Genomic DNA, 19,951 nt, shown 5'->3' on the forward strand with positions numbered 1-19,951 from the left:
GCGGTCGCGGAGCCGAGCCGGGCGCTCCGGAAGTCGACATCACTCGTCGAGTTTGTCAGGTAAGAAACACAAGAAGTCGGGGCGTCGTCATCGTACCCCCGACTCCCCCCGACGCTCGCGCGATGCGGCCGGGGGTTCGGGTGACCCCAACCCTACGACTCCGCGGGAGTTGCCGGCGCGGCCTGCTCCATACCCTCAGGTCCCTGGGCAAGGTGCGACGCCTGAGGAGATAGAGGCGTTCCTCATGGCCATGAGGGCCCTGTCTCCTCCGGCGGGTTCCACGGCGCCTACGGGCCCAGTGAACCCGTCCGGGGGCCCTAGCGGTTCAGCTGACCCTGCCTCGACGCCGTCGGATGCTCCGGCGCCGATCCCGGCGCCGCTAGGGCCTTCGGGGTCGACGCTGGATGGGCGTCCAACCACTCCGGCGCCGATTCCATCGGGGTTGCCCCCGACGCCGGTTCCTCTGTGCCGGCTTCGGGCGGCGCCGTCCCCATACCCTCACCGAATCCGGACGCGGAGTCGGACCGGCGTCGCTCGACGCCGATGGGGCCTGTCGACCCCGTGGAGCCGGTCTACATGGTTGACACTGACTATGGTGATGATGTGGAGTACGGTGAGGGCTGGGAGGGGTCTGAGGACCCTCTGTCACGTGAGTGCCAGTATGACATGGACTGGACAGGTGATTTGGGGGACGCCAGTGGTTTGGATGACTCTCCTAACCCTGGTTTTGTCTCTCCTCCTTCCGTGGCATCGGAGGAGGGAGCTGCTTATTCAGTGGTGTTGATGAGGGCTGCCAAGGCCTTAAACCTTGAGCTCCCCATCGCGGCCGTGAGGCCTAACATCCTCACTGAGGTCTTCAAACCGCGGTCATGCCCACAGGAGCCTCTGCTGCCGTTTAACGAAGTCTTATCAGACGTTCTGTTGGGCACGTGGTCCAGGCCCTCTTCAGGTGCGCCTGTTGATCGGAACGTGGCCAGACGCCACCGTCCTTGTCCGGACGACCCCAAGTTCCTGTCCACTCACCCCACCCCTGAGAGTCTGGTGATCCAGGCCTCTACCTCCCAGTCCGCATTCCCGTCGGCCCCGCCCGACCGGGAATCCAAGAGGTATGACCAGTATGGCAAGAAGGTCTTCTCGTCCCTGAGTTTAGGACTGCGGTCTTGCAACACCGCTTGCCTCTTGGGCCGCTACACCCACTCTGTGTGGGACACGGTCGCGGAACTGCTGCCAGAATGCCCCATGGAGGTGCGGGCAAAACTCGGCAAAGCTGTAGCTGAGGCCTGAGATGCAGCTAGATATTCTATTCGATGTGGTCTTGATACGACCGACTCGCTAGGCAGAGCGATGTCCACGACTGTGGCGATTCGTCGCCACGCCTGGTTGAGATCCGCCAACTTTTCGGCAGATGTCCAGAATACTTTGATGGACATGCCGTTCGATGGCTGTCACCTGTTTGGTGACAAGGCGGACCACGCGCTGGAACGCTTCAAGGACTCCAGGGTCACAGCAAAGTCCTTGGGTCTCTCGACCCAGCGCCAGCAAACGGGTTCATTTCGCTCCTTTCGTGGCCACGGAAGGGGCGTCCCCACACGTGCTGCCAGCCACGCACCGCAGCAATCATTTCAACGCGGTGGCGGCCGTGGAAACCGCCGTGGAGGCGGTCGGGGTCAACGGCGGGGTCAGGCCACACCCCCCTCCCCCGCAGCATCTGCCTCAAAATCCTCCTAGTCTGTGCTTTCAGGCCCACGTGACGCCAGTGGGTGGCAGGGTTCGCCATCACCACGCCCGCTGGCGCACGATCACATCGGACAGGTGGGTGCTGCAAATCGTCCGAAGGGGCTACTCCCTCCCATTCGAGACCACTCCTCCAGCCATGCCACCGCAGAACCACCGTGTGTCGGGGGACCACTTGCAACTTCTGCAGGAGGAAGTTACGGCCCTCTTGGCCAAGGGGGCCATCGAGCGCGTTCCTGGGCCAGAAGTAGGACGTGGTTGCTATTCCCACTACTTTCTGGTACCCAAGAAGGACAAAGGGGGCCTACGTCCTATCTTGGATCTCAGGAACGTCAACGGCTTCCTCCGGAAGGAGAAGTTCAAGATGTTGACTTTGGCTCAGGTCTTGGCTGCTCTAGATCCGCAAGACTGGATGGTAGCGTTGGACTTGCAGGATGCGTATTTTCACATCCCTGTCCTGCCGGCCCACCGGCGTTACCTGTGGTTCACGGTAGGCCAGGAGCACTTTCAGTTTATCGTGCTCCCCTTCGGCCTTACCAGCGCCCCACGGGTGTTCAAAAAGGTGTTGGCGGTGGTCGCAGCCCATCTGCGCAGGTTAGGGGTTTCAGTCTTCCCCTACCTAGACGACTGGTTGTTGAAGGCGGGCTCGCCCCAGACAGTCGTCCACCACCTCCAGATGACGGCAGACCTCTTGCACGGCCTGGGGTTCTCCATCAATGTGCCGAAATCACACCTGTGTCCCTTTCAAAAGCTCCTTTTCATCGGAGCGGTTCTGGACTCGGCCCAGTTTCGGGTTTATCCTCCGGAACGGCGGGTCCGGGATATTCAGGCTTTGATTCCCATCTTTCAGCCGCTATCCCGGGTTTCGGTCAGGTTGACGCTGCGGCTGCTGGGGCTGATGGCTTCCTGCATCCTTCTGGTGCATCACGCCCGGTGGCGGATGCGGGCTCTGCAGTGGGACCTGAAGTTTCAGTGGGCCCAGCATCAGGGCAACTTGTCCGACCACGTCTTGATCTCGGAGGGCACTGCGAGACAACTGCAGTGGTGGCTTACGGACCGCGATTGGGTCAGAGGCAGATCCCTCTCCCTTCCCCAACCGGAGCACGTTGTCGTGACGGACGCGCACCCTCCAGGGCTGGGGAGGCCGCTTGGGAGAGGCGGAGATCAGAGGCATCTGGTCTCCGGCGGAGTCCCGGCTCCATATCAACCTGTTGGAGCTGCGGGCGATTCGTCTAGCACTGAAGGCATTCCTCCCCTTTGTCAACGGGAGTGTAGTGCAGGTGTTCACAGACAACACCACCGCCATGTGGTACTGCAACAAACAAGGCGGGGTGGGGTCGTGGACCCTTTGCCAGGAGGCTCTGCGCCTCTGGCAGTGGATGGAACGTCAGGGCGTGACTCTGACGGTTCAACACCTGGCAGGTTCTCTGAACGCCAGGGCGGACGAACTCAGCCGTCGGTGCTCGATGGATCACGAATGGCGTCTGAACTCGGACGTGGCGCAAGGCCTCTTTCAGAAATGGGGAGAGCCTTGGTTAGATCTATTCGCCACAGAAGAGAACGCGCAATGTCATCAGTTCTGCGCGTTGGAGTTTCCAAGACGGCACTCGCACGGCGACGCCTTTCGGCGCGAGTGGAGTTGCGGTCTGTTATGCGCCTTTCCGCCTATACCACTTCTGCCCAGAGTGCTGAAGAAGATCAGGCGCGACCGGGCCCAAGTTATCCTTGTGGCTCCGGACTGGGCTCGAAGGTACTGGTATCCCGAGCTACTCAGCATGTCAGTCGGTCCCCCGATCCGCCTGCCCCTTCAGGAGGACCTTCTGTCGCAGCAGCAGGGGACGGTCCTCCACCCGAACCTGTCCAGTCTCCACCTCCATGCTTGGAGATTGAGCGGCGGCAGTTGAGGCCATTTGACTTGCCTCCTGAAGTCTGTGATGTAATTCTGGCAGCCAGGCGTCCCTCCACAAAGTCGGTATACGCCTGTCGGTGGAACAGATTTGTGGCATGGTGCACAGCAAAGGCTGTGGATCCTCTCTCTGCCCCTCTTTCCGAGGTTCTTCTGTTTCTTCTCTCTCTTGCCCAGCAGGGCTCTGCTCTGGGCACTATCAAGGGCTACCTTTCGGCCCTTTCAGCCTTTCTCAGGCTTCCTGATCAGCCTTCTTTGTTCAAGTCCCCTATTGTAACGAGATTCTTGAAGGGCATCACACACATGTATCCTCCTGTTCCGTTTGTGATGCCTCAGTGGGACTTGAACCTGGTTCTAACCTTTTTGATGTGTGCTCCCTTTGAGCCCCTTCATTCTTGCCCTCTCCGTCTTCTGACTTTAAAGACGGCTTTCCTGGTTGCCATCACCTCTGCCAGGAGAGTGAGTGAGCGAGCTCCAGGCTCTTTCTGTCCAACCTCCTTTCTTGTCCATCCATCCTGACAAGGTGGTTCTGAGGACTAGACCTTCTTTCCTGCCCAAAGTAGTTTCTGCTTTCCACATCGGGCAGTCCATCACCCTCCCTTCCTTCTTCCCGCCTCCGCATCCTTCAAAGGATGAAGAGCGGCTCCATTGTCTGGACCCAAAACGTGCGCTTTCATTTTACATGGATCGCACACGCCAGTTCCGGGTGGATGACCAACTGTTTGTTGGCTACGTGGGTGCGAAGAAGGGACGGTCGGTCTGTAAACGGACCATCTCTCGATGGGTCGTTCTCTGCATCAAAGCGTGCTACTCTTTGGCTCGGAAGGAGCCTCCTGTTGGGCTGAGGGCCCATTCCACTCGGGCCACGGCGGCTACTACTGCCCTGGGCCGGGGAGTCCCCTTGCAGGACATTTGCCAAGCGGCTACGTGGGCCTCACTGCACACCTTTGCGAGGCACTACTGCCTGGACAGTCAAGTCCGGAGGGATGGCTTCATTGGCCGTTCTGTCCTCCAGGACTTTCTGGTGTAGTATTGTATTGGTTCGCAGACCCACCACCGGGGTTGGTATTGCTGGGGTATCTATTCTAAGGTAAGGAATCTAACACTAACGTGTTTCTTTCAGATGAACAAGTTACTTACCTTCGGTAACGATATATCTGTAAGAAACATTAGTTAGGGTTAGATTCCTTACCGAACCCACCCATCCTCCCCGTTCTGCGAACTGATACCTAGGGTTAAGGACATCCCTTTCAGGGCCCTAGTTTCAAATGGCACCAGTGTTGGTTCTCTCATGGCTCTGCGTCTTCTGGCGCGGAAAAGCTGTGTACAAAGAACTGACGTCAGTGCGCGGAGGCGGCGTCTATGTACTCCAGCGACGTCATCACGGCGCACGACGCCGACGACGGACGCGGAGCCGCAGGGGACGCCTGCAGACGACGCCTACCGACGCGCAAGGGTACTGCTACGCAAAAGTTTCCGGATCCAGACTGACGCCTGGGGATATTCTAATGTAAGGAATCTAACACTAACTAATGTTTCTTACAGATATATCGTTACCGAAGGTAAGTAACTTGTTCATTAAGGGAGTGTACGCCCTACACTTACCAATACCCAAAAAAGACTGGAACCTAAGACCTATACTCGACCTCACTCATCAACGAGTACATCCTGTTAGAATATTTCCATATGCCACACTACAAGGCGTCCCCCCGCTGCTGCAAAAATGCGATTTCACGACAGCTCTCGATCTGAAGGATATATGCTTCCACATACCCATTTATCTTGCTCCCCTCCGCTACCTAAAGTTCATGGTAAGTGGTCAAATTTACCAGTTCAAAGTACTGCAGTTCAGGATCACTACGGCCCCCAAGGTATTACAAAGTGTCTTGCTGTAGTAGCCACACATCTCAAAAGGTGGGGGGATCCAGATGTTCTCTAACCTGGATGGTTGACTGATCAAGGGTGCAACCAAGCAGCAGTGTTTTCACAACTGAACTCTTGGCTACACGAACAAATCAGTCAAGTCTCACCTTCAACCCCTCTGTATCTACCCCTTTCTGGGTGCAGTCCTCAATACATTCATCTGCGAAGCCTTTCTTCACTCAAGCTTAGGTTCAAGATTTCCAATGGTTGCTTCCTCTTTTTCAACCAAATAGTCATCTAACTGTCAAATTAGTAATGTGCCTCCTAGTCATGACTGCTTCTTGCTTAGCCATACTTCTCCATGCAAGATTGCAAATGCGTCCTCTACAAGCGTGCCTAGTGGCGCAATGGTCAGAGGGTGAATGGGAGGATCTAGTGCTGATATGGTTCAGAACCCATTGCTGTGCCCCCTTTAAGATCTAGGTCTGAAAGTGAGCATCACTACGGATGCTTCCCTCTCAGGGTCGGGTGCTGGGGCCACATTTACAACAAACAACCCGCACAGCAACGAGGCTTTCACATCAACAACCTATTATTACTGGCTAGCCAGCTAGCACTCAAAGCCTTCTCCCACCACGTTCAACACAAAGTGGTCCTCATAAAACAGACAATATGACAGCCATATTAATCTTTAAAAGAAGGTAGACACACAGTCCCCTCAGTTCTCCACACTGGCACAGATTATACAACGCATGGCACTTCACCGCAGGTACACCTTGTAGCGGAGTACCTGCGGGGGTGGACCTCAAGGTTGCGGACCTGCTCAGCAGGATGCGGCAACAAGTCCTATTCCCATACTTCCACTGGTGGCCTTGGTTCACAACCCTGCTAGAACGGTCAGTGGTTCCCCATGAGAAACTCCCCAACAAGCAGGACCTACTGACGCAGAACTATGGCGCAATCATCCACCCGAACTCCAGGCAACTTGACCTAGCGATCTGACTTCTGAGATGCTAGAGTTTGGGTTTCTTAATCTGCTTCAAGTAAGTAGGTCTATCCTTAAGGAGCTACGTAGACCTGCCACAGGGGCCTGTTACTCTGCCAAGTGGAAACAGGTTGTTTACTGTTGCCTTCCAAAGCACATAGACACACTTAAACAAGTGGTTCAGGACATAGTTTGCTACCTGTTATATCTTCAGAAATCAGGTTCAGCCTTTACTTCTACACGCCTTCATCCAGATACATTTGCAGCTTATTTACAAAACCGAGACCACACTTCACTATTTAAGTCTCCATCATCAAGGCTTTCATGGAATAATGAGAGATATCCCGGCATGCGTACCTCCTGTCCCTGTCTGGAACATCAATATTGTACTTACTCACTCATGGACCCCTTCGGTTCCTGTCTTAGAAGGTTGCCTTCCTAGTGGCAATTGAGTCTTTAATGCGACGAAGTGAACTACAAGCTCTTACCCTAGAACTTCTCCCATATTCATAAGGACAGGATTGTCCTTGGGACAAATGGTCCTCCCCTAGGTGGTGTCCCTTTTCCATCTGAATCAAACCATTGAGCTCCCGGTTTTCTTTCTTCAGCCGAACTTGGGGGCTCTCCATACCCTGAAAGTCAAACATACCCTTATGTATTACTTTAATAAGATCAAGCCCTTCCGCATGACTCCACCAAACCACATTATTATTCTTATTTTTGGCACTTATATCGCTCACAGCTACTCTAAGGAGTGTCTAGCAGGTAGACTGAACAGCACTGGAGAACTTATCTAAGAAGAAATGGCTTCAGCTTTTTCTTAAATATGCTCAGAGCACGGATAGTGCGAATCTCCACTGGAAGTTGATTCCAGGCCACAGCTCTCAGACGTCACAGGGAGCTGCTGCCAGCTCTCTGTTGGAGTACTCGGGTAACATTAGCCAGTAGCTCGTTGGCAAAATGAAGCTGCCTGCACTACCAGTGCTTCAAACTTCACCCTCTCCACCATGGGCAGCCAGTGCAGATCACTGAGATGCAGCCTAACATTCGCCCTTTTAAGGACTTTTAGTAATAACCTGGCCTCTGCATTCTAGGTCACTTGTAATTAATTAAGCAGGTAGGCGGGCAGACCAACATATAGAGCGTTGGCATAGTGTATGCGGGAAGTAATCAATGCTTGGATGACCGTTTTCTGAGCATTAATAGGGAGCAGTGGAAGACATTTTTATGAGATTTCAGGATACTGAAATGTAAGGCCGATAGTCTTTTGATCTGAGAACCAAAACAGAGTTTTTCATCAAACCATATCCCCAGGTTTTTTAGCGAAGCACCATGGGGAGAAGGCAGGAGGACCTCATCTGGCAAAAAGGAACGCCAGAACTTAGAGGAACAGTTCGCAAAGAGAAGAATCTGTCTTGTCCTAATTGCATTTTAGTTGTGCCTCCACCAGCCAGTGAAAAATTGCAGCTAGGCAGTCCTTAGCATGAGTACTGTTAGCCTCGCTGTCTTTATACCAGGAGAAAAGCAGCTGTATGTCATCCGTATATAAGATTACTTTGTCCCCAAGATCTTCCGCTAACTGAATAAGGGGAGGCACGTAGATGTTAAACCGAAGAGGGCGCAGTACCGAGCCCTGGGAGACCCCGGTGTTTAGTTTCTGGGGGGTAGTTGCAAAAGGTCAGATCCAAATTTGTTGGGATCCGTCCTCCAGGTATTGTTTAAACCAATTCCAGGCTGAACTGTCCACTCCAAGGGCCCGAAGAAGAGTCAGTAACAGGGTGTGGGGGACTGTATTGAATGCTGCCGATGGGTCCAACAGCACCAGGGCTGCCCTGCCACCCATTTGTCTCCCGGATAGCTTTTGATATTTCGGCCAGCACAGTTTCTGTGCTATGCATAGCTCAGAAGCCTGATTGAGCCGGATGGAGAAGTTCAAATCTCTCAACAAAAACAGATAATTGAATGTTAACCTGCTTTTTGAGGATTTTGAGTACTGCAGGGAGAAACGAGATAGGTCGGTAATTGGAGGGCAGTGACGGATCCAGTGCCGTTTCTTTTAGCAAAGGAATGATCATGGCCTGCTTCCAAGCCAAGGGAACCCTGGCTGAGGATAAGGATAGATTAAGTAGCGTATTAACTGCCTGGTTGATGATCTCAGCTGCATCTGCAAGCAGCTTTGTCGGGCAAGGATCCTTAGGAGAGCCAGATTTGAGTGTTTTTAGTGCTGCAAGAGAATTTTGTAAGGAAATGCCTTTGAAGGTCACTAGTTTGTTGTCGAACAGGGTCCCTTGTGCAAGAGAGGATGGCCTCCGACTTCTGGTAGTTAGCGGCACCAAGGTTAACCTGAATATATCTGACCTTGCCAGTAAAATAACAGTCCGTTCCTCGCACCATTCCTGCGAGGCCGTTTTGGCGTGACTTTCAGCTTTGGGAGAGATACAACCTTAGACAATAGAACAGATTTCCTTGGCCTTGTAACTCGAACGGGCAATACATTCCTCATAATACAGGATTTTTGCTTTGAAAATAGCGGCATAATACTCCTAAAGGGTACGTCCTGTCTAAAGCAGGCACAGCCTGATGGTTTGTCAAGTTTATACAAACTTGATTAATTAATGCTAAAACACAGTTGCCCTTGCAAGCATGGTGTCCCTGTGGCTTTCCTTGGCAATATTTTCATAGCTGACACAGGTAAGGGCAGCTTTGTGGTCCACCCCTCACACGTTCATCAAACACTACTGAATAGAGGTCTTGACACACCAAAAGGCAAACATCAGCCAAGTTGGTCTGCCAACTTTTTTTCAGTCCTTCGCAGCATCCTGCGGGTAGCCACTGCTTAGGGAGGGGTACTGCTTTTCAGTCTTTGCAGAGGATGTGCATCTACAGCCACACAGGTCACAAACAGAATGCTACTTACCCAGCATTTGTTTGTGGTGTGTGGTACAGTAGATTCTCATGTGCCCAACCACCTCCCCGGAAGCCGTTGGTTGTTGCAGATGTTCTTTTCTCTTTATTACTATTTCTTTCCAATGCTCCATCTTCATCCTCACCCACTGTGTTGAAAACAGTCCAACAATGGAGCTGATGCACGTACGCATTACCAGTAATAGAAGGAGGCACTATACCTCGTGATTCGAAGAAAAATAAGTTGCAAACATCAACGCCCATCTCTAGATGGCAGGAGTATGTAGGACATGTTTATTTACAGCTCTACATAACACAAACTGATTGCTACAGGGTAAGTAACCTAAGTATTCCTTTCATCTCATCCAGGATTCTCTGGAGCACTGAACTTTTCACAATTCTATTTAACTGGCAATGTTTAATATGTATAGACTTATTTAAACTTTGTATTTAAGTTCTGTTACCGTAAACAATATTTAGAGTCGCTTTCCTTTTGACACCTTCTCCCAGGCAGAATTTAAATGACAAAAGGTGTTAGTAAAGGCCCATTACAGAGCTCTTATTGCTGCTCATTTTTGTTTTACTGAAAACTAAAGACTGTTATCAGCTTTTTTGGCCAAAGTCTGCTTCCCCTCCCCCCCCGGAATACTTGAGGCCCACCCCCCAGTTTGAAGACCCCTGCTCCAGAGGTTTAATGTTTAGACTATTTTCCTGGCTAATTTAATTTCTTGAAAGAATCTATTATTTTAAGATTACAAATTTTACAATAAAAATGTGAATAATGTATTGATTATATTTTATCAGACACCCGAGGAGAAAAGAAAAAAGAGAGAGATATTCGAGATGAAAGAGATGATGACTTGTCCCAAAGTACTTCTAAGGATCAAAGAGATGACAGAGAGTCAAGGGAAAGTCGAGATCTCCGAGATAATCGAGATGGTCGTGATCGCAGGGATATGAAGGATTCCAAAGAGACTCGAGACTCCAGAGATGCACGTGATTACAGAGATGTCCGAGATAGCCGTGATCGAGATTCTCGTTCCACACGAGATACTAGTGAGTACAGAGACCGGGAGAGTAGAGAGTCCCACAGAAAGGAAGAACCATATGATGAGGGCCGAAGCTATGGTAGGGGCCATGGCAGAGAAGAGCCTTCTCGTAGTGAACCGAGGACTGACGCAAGGACTGACGTAAGGACTGACGCAAGAAATGACTCCAGGACTGACGCAAGAAATGACTCCAGGACTGACACAAGAAATGACTCCAGGACTGACGCAAGAAATGACTCCAGGACTGACTCCAGAACGGACTCAAGAAATGACTCCAGGACGGACTCAAGAAATGACTCCAGGACGGACTCAAGAAATGAATCCAGGACTGACTCAAGAAATGACCAAAGGAATGAGCGTTCTGGCAGAAGCAGAGGCAGAGTTTCAGATATACAAGAGAAAGGTATTATTTTGTGCTTCTGAAAGAAAATATATTGTCATTGGTAATTGTTGATCTTGTTAATGAAAATTGAATTTTTAGAAAGCCACATATCCTAGTGTTTTAGAAACATATTAGTCTGAAAGAAAACTGTCTGCTGAGTCCACTTGAAGTCTTAAGGCATGTTTATTATGAAAAAGAACCAAAAAAAATATATTTCGCTACCCAGCTACTTAGAGCTTTGCTTCACCAAGCAACTGAGCTCCTAATGCTAAACTCTCTCATAAATTCTCGGATTCGTATACATTTTCTTTATATAGGTGGTAGTGTGGGCGAGCATCCTTAGGCCTAACACAGGGGAGTGCAAGACATTTATTGCACCAAATGACCAATAACTGACACACGTTTCAAAAAAGGAATCCACACCAATTTTATAAAAATGTTTAGTATTTTATTTTAAGATCAAGGTCTTCGCAATAAGGGAAGTACGTTTATAAGTGGAAATACTTTTCACTTTCAAAAGTCGACACTTTTTTGAAGCAATTCACTGTTATCCTATGGGGAAAACAATAATGCGATTTAACAGTTAGGCACCACACTTAAAAGTCCAGTCTTAGGCCCAAAGGTCACCAGGTAGAAAAGGTCAGGTGAGTACCAAAACTGCACCACAAGTGGCGCAAGGGCGGCAAGGTGCAGAGGTAAAAGTCGGAGTTCGGCCCAATGCTTTTCAATTGAGACGGGGGTGCCTGCAGCCACACTACTTGCAGGTAGTGGATCGATTGCAGGGGGGCAAGCTTTGGGGGTTAGGTCAAGCACAGGGGGGCAACAAACAGCACCAAACATACTCCACCAGCGGCACAGGGGCAGCCAGGTGCAGGGTACAAAATCAGCAGCGGGTGCCCAATGCTTTTCAGTGGAGTTTCTTCTTTTGGCTAACTGGTTGCAGGCATCGCACTGTAGGTTGCAAGGGGGAGACCAACGACAGCAGGGGTAAGTAGGGATGTAGGGGGTTGTAGGGGCACAGTTGGTTCAGCTCACCAAGGCTCAGGGGCTTTGGATGCAGGGGTGCCTTTCGACGGCAGAGTCTTCTACCGGAGCCGGTCGCACTCAGGAGGAGCCTCTGGAATCCGGTGTTGTGGAGGCCAGGTGCTGTCGCCCAATGCTGGACTTGAGGTGAGGGTCGCTGGGGAGACTTCACTGGGCAGGGGGGCCACGCAGCCTTGGGCCGTGGGTGTCTGGTGCAGAGTGGGCAGGGATCATGGTTCCAGCTGGATCTGTAGCCCTTGAGGTCGTTTTATTCTGGACAGGTCCACTGTTCACTGGAGATTGGAGTCTTTGTTAAAAGTAGCAGTCCTCCCAGGGGTTTCAGAGGTCGCTGGCTGCAAGACTGGTCGCAGGATCATCGAAGCTGGTGACCGGTCCGTAGAACTTGCGCCAAGGCAGTTGTCTTCAGCCTTCTCTGTAGGGGTGTCTTCTTTCTTTTTAGGTCTTCGCAGATCTGAGTTCCAGGTCCTGAGAAGCCACCTAAATACTAGATTTGGGCTTGTTTTAGGGGAGTAGCGGGTAGGGCCAATGGGCACCTTACCTGGGGTGACTACACCTTCTATTATGCCACCCTCCTGTGGAACGGGGCAGGCCTAGCACTGATTAGGAGTGTCCCCCGTCTTCAAGATGGCGGGAATGAAACATGTGCTTCGCCTCGCCTCATCCACCTTAGGGGTTGAGTTGGCAGAGGAAGGCACACCTTCTATTCTATGTTTTCCTGTTGGTTTTACCGCCTAACTTGGGGGTGTAAACCGGGGGCTGCCGTCTGCTGCTAGCAGCAGAGGCTAGTGGTCGCAATGCAAGGATGGCAAGCCTTTGTAGCTTCTCACTTCAAGTTCTGGCCCATCCTAGGGGAGGGGGTGTGACACCATTACCCAGGATGTGCATTGTTTGGTCCCAGATAGCTGGAGCTCTCCACCCAGGGGTCCAGAAACCTGTCTGGTGTTGGCTAGTTGTCTACAGCCGGTCAGAAACCATACCAAGCTTGGTAGGTTTTCAGGGGGCTCCTTTGAGGGCCCTCTGAGTACATGGTACAATAAATCTCACACTGGCATCAGTGTGGATTTATTGAGAGTAGTTATTTTGTACCAAACACTCTTGTGTTCAGTGAAGCCATCAAGGTGATGTGGAACTAGAGTTGTGTAGTTCACAGCCCATGCACTCTGTGGCTTCTCTGGCACTTAAAACATTAAGGAATAGGCCCTAATATCATAGGGGGCATACCTGCTCATTCAGATATGCTCTCACCTGTGGTATAGTGCACCCTGCCATAGGTCTGTAAGGCCTGCTTGAGGGGCGACTTACCTCTACTTCCAGCCAGTGCTGGCTGGCATGGCACCCAGGCAGGGTGTCATGTCGACTTTGTCATTTTTCACCTCACAGGCGCATGCAAGCTGAAAGGGCAGTGGCATGGTCCCAGTGAGGGGATATCCCAGGGGACCCTGTTTAGCTACCAGGCCCTAGGTACCCAGGGTAGCTCTTACTAGTGACTTACAGGGGGCAAAAGTACCAAATGTGGATATGTTTTTAGGGAAGAAGCACTGGCACAAGGGACCTGGATGACAAGGATCCTGGGCGCTACAATTGAAACCACATCAAAACCAGGCAAAAAGTGGTAGCTAACCATGCAGAAAGAGGCACTTTCTCACACCTAGTAATCTGGGTAACAATTTTGTGTGACCTGTCTAAACTCAATAGGGTCAGGTTAGAGAGCAACGCCTGGAGTAAGAATAGCAAAGTGGAAGAGACTAGCAAGCACCCTCCAGTGGGTCTTGTTTAAATTGTGGGCAATTAGTTCACTGAAAGTGTTTTCTTTGAGTGTTGTAATTGCCCACAATTTAAACATGACCCACCAGCGGGTGCTTACTAGTCTTGCCCCCTTTCATAATTCATACCCGCCCACTCTCCGACCTGGCCACCGTGCTCCATTCTAGAGATTGGGGTTGCCACCTACTCCCTTTTATAGTTTATTGAAAGAGTTTGGTCTGGCACTTCAAACTGCAGATTCATTACCTTGTTAATATTTCCAAGTTGTCAAACTTGATCTGTAAACTTTAAAGCAGTAAAAGGTAGGAAGAGCTGCGCTGCTCTGCACCAGTGTCTTTTTCTCTGGAAAGGACATGCGGAGCTGCATATAAGCACCATCCATGCAGGTTGACATCTGTTTTTTTTTGCGAATGTTGATGTCAATCTAAGCCCTCACCGATATCCACTTGGTCAAAAATATGTTCTACGACCACCATAGCAGATGGTTTGCTGTCATTGGCAAGCGCCAGGACACCCAGCCTTTCTTATGCAACATCCAACACCAGAGAGCTTAATGATGCAGGTGTCCTCTGTTAAGATACATCTCAATACCATCCCTACCACCCCACTTGATTTTGAGGCAAAACAAATAGACACATTTGGCAGGCAAATGTTCTCATCTGTTAGCCTTGATCTGAGGTCAGTGACCACCTGCTGTCTTTAGGATACTACTCCTGTTACCTTTGGAACACTATGGCACAAGTTTTACCAGTATCTCCGGATGACCTTCTTGTGTCCCTTACTGGAGCTTTCTAAGATGCTTGTGATGCACTGAGTTGGACATGACTGACTGCTTAGTTCGTGGATTGAACCTCAGTGTGGCACTTCAACACCACGCTTGGATGAGGTGTACAGGCTTCGCTGGGGATTTCCAGGTATCTGATGGGCATGAAATTTGATGGCTCTCGCATCTTTGAAAAAGTATATTTGGCGCAGGAACGATTTAAAGAAAGCTGGGGCACAGCATGTTCCTTTGGTCTTTCTGTCAGCCCCAGACAGCAATTTTGACCTCCCTGTGGCTAAGGTTTGGTTTTTCAGTTTTGCCAATTGCATACCCTTCCATCAGCCCAGCAAACCTTTCAGTCCTTTCGTGGCAGAGGTCACGGTCCACATAGAAAAGGCCCAGGGCAGCAAATACAACATGCAGCTCATTCCCCTGCCCCTCCTGCATCCGCATAAGTAAAACCGATGAAGTGTGATCTCCATTCTCGCTGTGAAGGAGCCTGCTGCGAAGTGATGGAAGGGGTCCTTCACCATCTCCCTGATCAGTATTGCAAAAGTTGGGACAGAGCTATTTGACAGAGGCAGCCTGTTTTCATTGAAACCATCAAGTGCGCACTGGATGTGGCAGACACAGCACCGACAAGGAGTGGATAATGGAGGGGGAGTTGGGAGGGGGTTATGAGTGTTATACACTGCAGTCTTCCTTCGATGCCCCCTTTTGGTGCTTCAAGCCATAGATGAAAGAGCACTTCTTCAACCTGTCATCATGTTTGGACCACAGAATGACACCATGCTTGAAAATATCAAGCAAGACGCAGAAAGGGCACGCAGTGCTGGGTGCCCTTTAGGTCCCTTTCTCAAACAGAAGTCAAGAGGCCCTCGAAAGCAAAATCCCCAGATCAAACACAGCGACAGGATTGTCACCCACAGAGTGACAGGGGTTTCACACAAGCTTCCTTTAGAAGGAAAGGTTCAGAGGCAGAGGCACCCCTAGGAAGGTAGGGGCTTAATCATAAATGGTAAACACTATCAGCTCAAGGTACTACCCTCTGACATCAGCATGGTCCCAAGGTTCTGTAGTAGGGGATCTCTGTGTATAGTCATAATCTAGTGAATAGTCCCGCCCATGTGCGTGGACCCCGGAGCAATCAAAAATAATCTCTTAAGTCGTCAAACATTGCAGACCTGCACAGACACTTAAGAGAGAATTTAAAGACAGATAATGCAGCCTATCCACAGGCTACACTGCCCAGTACTTCAACTAGAAATTCCACCAAAAACCCACAAACAGCACAGCCTGTCCAGTGTTTTCCACAGAGAAAATCCTTCCCCTACCAGCAGAAGCCTCTGAAATGATAAAGTGGTGGACAGACAAGCCCCATAGGCTGCCATTATGTGGCTCAGAACAGGATACTGTGCCTTTAAGAGAACCTTCCAGAACTCTCTCAGTATCCCAGAATGCACAGCAGGCTCCTTTTACTTTCAGTTCTTTTTTCCGGCTCCTGCAAGCAGGACCCTTGAGCATTGAGCTCTCCCTTTCTAGGGTTTATTTACAGATTTTTTCACTTTTCAAGTGTTTGAGTGCTTTCATTTGAAGTACTTTGGTGCTTTCTTCCCTGTGTGTCTTTTAGCACTTTTATTTGTCACAATGCCTGCTTTGTTTGACAAATGCCCAGAGTGTTCGAGGAAGAAGGCCAAGTCGGACCCATACTAGGTGTGCATCATCTGCCTTCCCTCTTCTCGTGTTCCAGAGGAGTGTGACATTTGCCAGTCCTCCTCCAGCAGGACCCTGAGAGACAGGACGAAGATCAGACTCCAGGGCCTGGAAGATAGAAGGCTGAAGGCACAAGGTGGGTCTGGGCATGCTTCATCTGCCCATGCTGAGGCCTCTGGAGGGCTCTCCAGGGGCAGGAAGACCAGCAAATGTCCATGTTCTCTGCCAGCGTCGATTGCACTGACGACGGCATCGAGAGGGATGACAGCAGTCTGTTCCACGTCTCCCTCTGGGTCGAGACGACGTCTACGCTTGGCGTCGAGGGACCTGACTTTAACGCCCATCAAGATTGCCGTTGACGATATCTTCATTGTCGATGTCGAGTCATCGACGTCGAGAGGTTCACCGTCGAGACTGAGTCGTTCGCCGTCGAGGCAAGGGCGTACGATGTCGAGGGAACGTCAGTCGCTGTCGAGGCGGCGTTCTTCGGCGCCAAAGAAGCGCAGAAGGATTTCTTGGGCCAGGAGTTCCTCTAGGTCCGCTGGGATGCACCAACGTGCGCCGATAGGCTCTGCCTCTCCATCGCCTCCGCCTAAGAAGAAAAGGGAGTCACAGGGCTCTGTGTACTCCAAGGTATATACACCTCCTAAGTCGAGGACACCTACCCCTCCTCCTCCGTTGCCCAAGGACCCTCCGCAGCGGAATCCCACTCCTCCTCCGCTGCCCCCACCCCCTCCTCATTTTCATCCTCTGCTGCCCCCTTCTGGACCGCCGGTGGTTCCGCTGAGGACGGCTTCACTACCATGGTATCCAACGCCGCCTAAGGGGACTCCTCAGCCGAGGCGCCGGTCAGGCGGCAGTCGCCTGCTCCTGTGAGGCCTGTGGAGCGTCCGCAGTCGCCTGCTCCTGTGAGGCCTGTGGAGCATCCGAAGCCAAGGAGATCGCGTTCTCGCTCCGACTGTAGGGGGAGATCGCGTAGTAATCACCGGTCGTCGACAAGATCAAGAGGACGCCACAGGAGGTGCCGATCCAGAACCCCCACGATTTTCGAGACGCTACATAAAAGGCACCTGTCTCGACCGTTGCTGCCTCTGGTACCAGGATTGCTGGACCCCGCCGAGGAGTTGTTTCTCACTCTGGCGGTGACGAAGGCGGCCCCCTCCAGGCTTCTCAAGAAGTACCGAGCTCCGGATTCTGACCCGGCCTTTCTTAGGATGGATCCGACACCGGACTCGGTCATAGTAACAGCAGCTAGGACACAGCATGCCACCCCCCTGTTGTCTACAGTGCCTCCTGATAAGGAAAGCCGCTGGATAGACTCGGCTGGCAGGAAGGTCTGTGGGACAGCATCTACCACAATGAAGGCAGCCAGTGCCGCGGCCTTGCTAGGGCGATACGATCGAGCCCTATGGGAGTCCCTCCAGTCATTCGCTGAGCTCCTTCCTTGTGAGAAGAAAGAATGAGGGGATGTTGGTGTCTAACCAACTCATCAGCGCGGTGGCTGATGTGTCCCTGCTGGCGGCGCATGGGTACTGCCATGGTGTCAACCAACGGCGCCACGCTTGGCTTCGACTTACATCTCTCAAACCAGAGGCTCAACAGGTGGCCAACCTGCCTTTCTCGGGGGGACACCCTGGTTTGTAAGCATCCAGACGGCTCGATGGGCCGCATGAAGGCGGAGGCCGAGACCCTGACGGCTGTCGGGTTGGAGAAGCCCAAGTAGAAGACCTACAGCCCGTTCCAGAGGCGGTACGGGGCGCAAGGCAGAGGGCAAGGACAGGCTTCGGGACAGCAGCAACAACCGCAGCAGCAGTTCCGGAGGCCCTTCCAGAAGTGCCAGAAGGGCAGAGAATGGGGTGGTGATGAACAGAGTGTCTGAATTAAGCAGACCACTCTTACCCAGTCCAAAGATCAGGGCTTGATCCATCACCGTTATTTATCTCACTGCCCCATCCCAGCTCCGAACCTGGCTATATGCAAATCAGTCTGTCCCTGGCCCAGTGCATCATGGGAACAGGGCAGACTAAACTACCAAGCCTGTTGGCTGTAATGCCAGAAACCGGTCCCCAGGAGCTTGTTTCCTTCCCAGTGTAAGAATTGGCTTTTGTAGTTTGGTTTGCCCTGTTCCCATCATGCACTGGGACAGGAACAGACTAATTTGCATACAGCCAGGTTCTGAAACTGGGATGGTGCAGTGAGCTAAAAAACGGTGTTGGATCTAGCCCTGATCTCTTGACTGGGTGAGAGCTTTCTGCTTAATTCAGAGACTCTGTCCCTCACCACCCCTTGTTGTAAATATTTTTGTCCACCCTAAGCGTGGAAGGGTATTCTCAGATGTGAGACCCTTGCTCATTGCACCATCAGGATTCAAGCAAACCGGGCCGAAGACGGCTGTAATGCCAGAAACCGGTCCCCGGGAGCTTGTTTCCTTCCCAGTGTAAGAATTGGCTTTTGTAGTTTGGTTTGCCCTGTTCCCATCATGCACTGGGACAGGAACAGACTAATTTGCATACAGCCAGGTTCTGAAACTGGGATGGTGCAGTGAGCTAAAAAACGGTGTTGGATCTAGCCCTGATCTCTTGACTGGGTGAGAGCTTTCTGCTTAATTCAGAGACTCTGTCCCTCACCACCCCTTGTTGTAAATATTTTTGTCCATCCTAAGCGTGGAAGGGTATTCTCAGATGTGAGACCCTTGCTCATTGCACCATCAGGATTCAAGCAAACCGGGCCGAAGGCGGCTGTAATGCCAGAAACCGGTCCCCGGGAGCTTGTTTCCTTCCCAGTGTAAGAATTGGCTTTTGTAGTTTGGTTTGCCCTGTTCCCATCATGCACTGGGACAGGAACAGACTAATTTGCATACAGCCAGGTTCTGAAACTGGGATGGTGCAGTGAGCTAAAAAACGGTGTTGGATCTAGCCCTGATCTCTTGACTGGGTGAGAGCTTTCTGCTTAATTCAGAGACTCTGTCCCTCACCACCCCTTGTTGTAAATATTTTTGTCCACCCTAAGCGTGGAAGGGTATTCTCAGATGTGAGACCCTTGCTCATTGCACCATCAGGATTCAAGCAAACCGGGCCGAAGACGGCTGTAATGCCAGAAACCGGTCCCCGGGAGCTTGTTTCCTTCCCAGTGTAAGAATTGGCTTTTGTAGTTTGGTTTGCCCTGTTCCCATCATGCACTGGGACAGGAACAGACTAATTTGCATACAGCCAGGTTCTGAAACTGGGATGGTGCAGTGAGCTAAAAAACGGTGTTGGATCTATCCCTGATCTCTTGACTGGGTGAGAGCTTTCTGCTTAATTCAGAGACTCTGTCCCTCACCACCCCTTGTTGTAAATATTTTTGTCCACCCTAAGCGTGGAAGGGTATTCTCAGATGTGAGACCCTTGCTCATTGCACCATCAGGATTCAAGCAAACCGGGCCGAAGACGGCTGTAATGCCAGAAACCGGTCCCCGGGAGCTTGTTTCCTTCCCAGTGTAAGAATTGGCTTTTGTAGTTTGGTTTGCCCTGTTCCCATCATGCACTGGGACAGGAACAGACTAATTTGCATACAGCCAGGTTCTGAAACTGGGATGGTGCAGTGAGCTAAAAAACGGTGTTGGATCTAGCCCTGATCTCTTGACTGGGTGAGAGCTTTCTGCTTAATTCAGAGACTCTGTCCCTCACCACCCCTTGTTGTAAATAGAAGGGCAGAGGCGGCCAGCAGTCCGCAGCAGCGAACAAAGGCCCGGTCGGGTCTAGGCCCTGAGCGGTTACTTCCCCTGCATCCGTTACCCACTCAGGTGGGGGCAAGCGTTCAATTTTTTCTGGCAGAGTGGAGAAACATTACTCCGGACAAGTGG

At 51.4% G+C, this 19,951-nt stretch overlaps 1 protein-coding gene across 3 annotated transcripts in view; it reads left to right on the plus strand.

The window, feature by feature from the left end:
• ZC3H13 (zinc finger CCCH-type containing 13) overlaps window positions 1-19,951 on the plus strand; it is a 519,948-nt gene that overhangs the window by 216,058 nt on the left and 283,939 nt on the right. For all 3 annotated transcript variants that reach the window (XM_086935008.1, XM_086935009.1, XM_086935010.1), the window contains exon 11: window positions 10,197-10,844. In XM_086935008.1, the coding sequence (XP_086791134.1) occupies window positions 10,197-10,844 (648 nt within the window). The remainder of the gene's footprint in view (window positions 1-10,196; window positions 10,845-19,951) is intronic.

The sequence above is a fragment of the Lissotriton vulgaris genome, chromosome 8, assembly GCF_964263255.1.
Source record: "Lissotriton vulgaris chromosome 8, aLisVul1.2, whole genome shotgun sequence".
Taxonomy (NCBI): Eukaryota; Metazoa; Chordata; class Amphibia; order Caudata; family Salamandridae; genus Lissotriton; species Lissotriton vulgaris.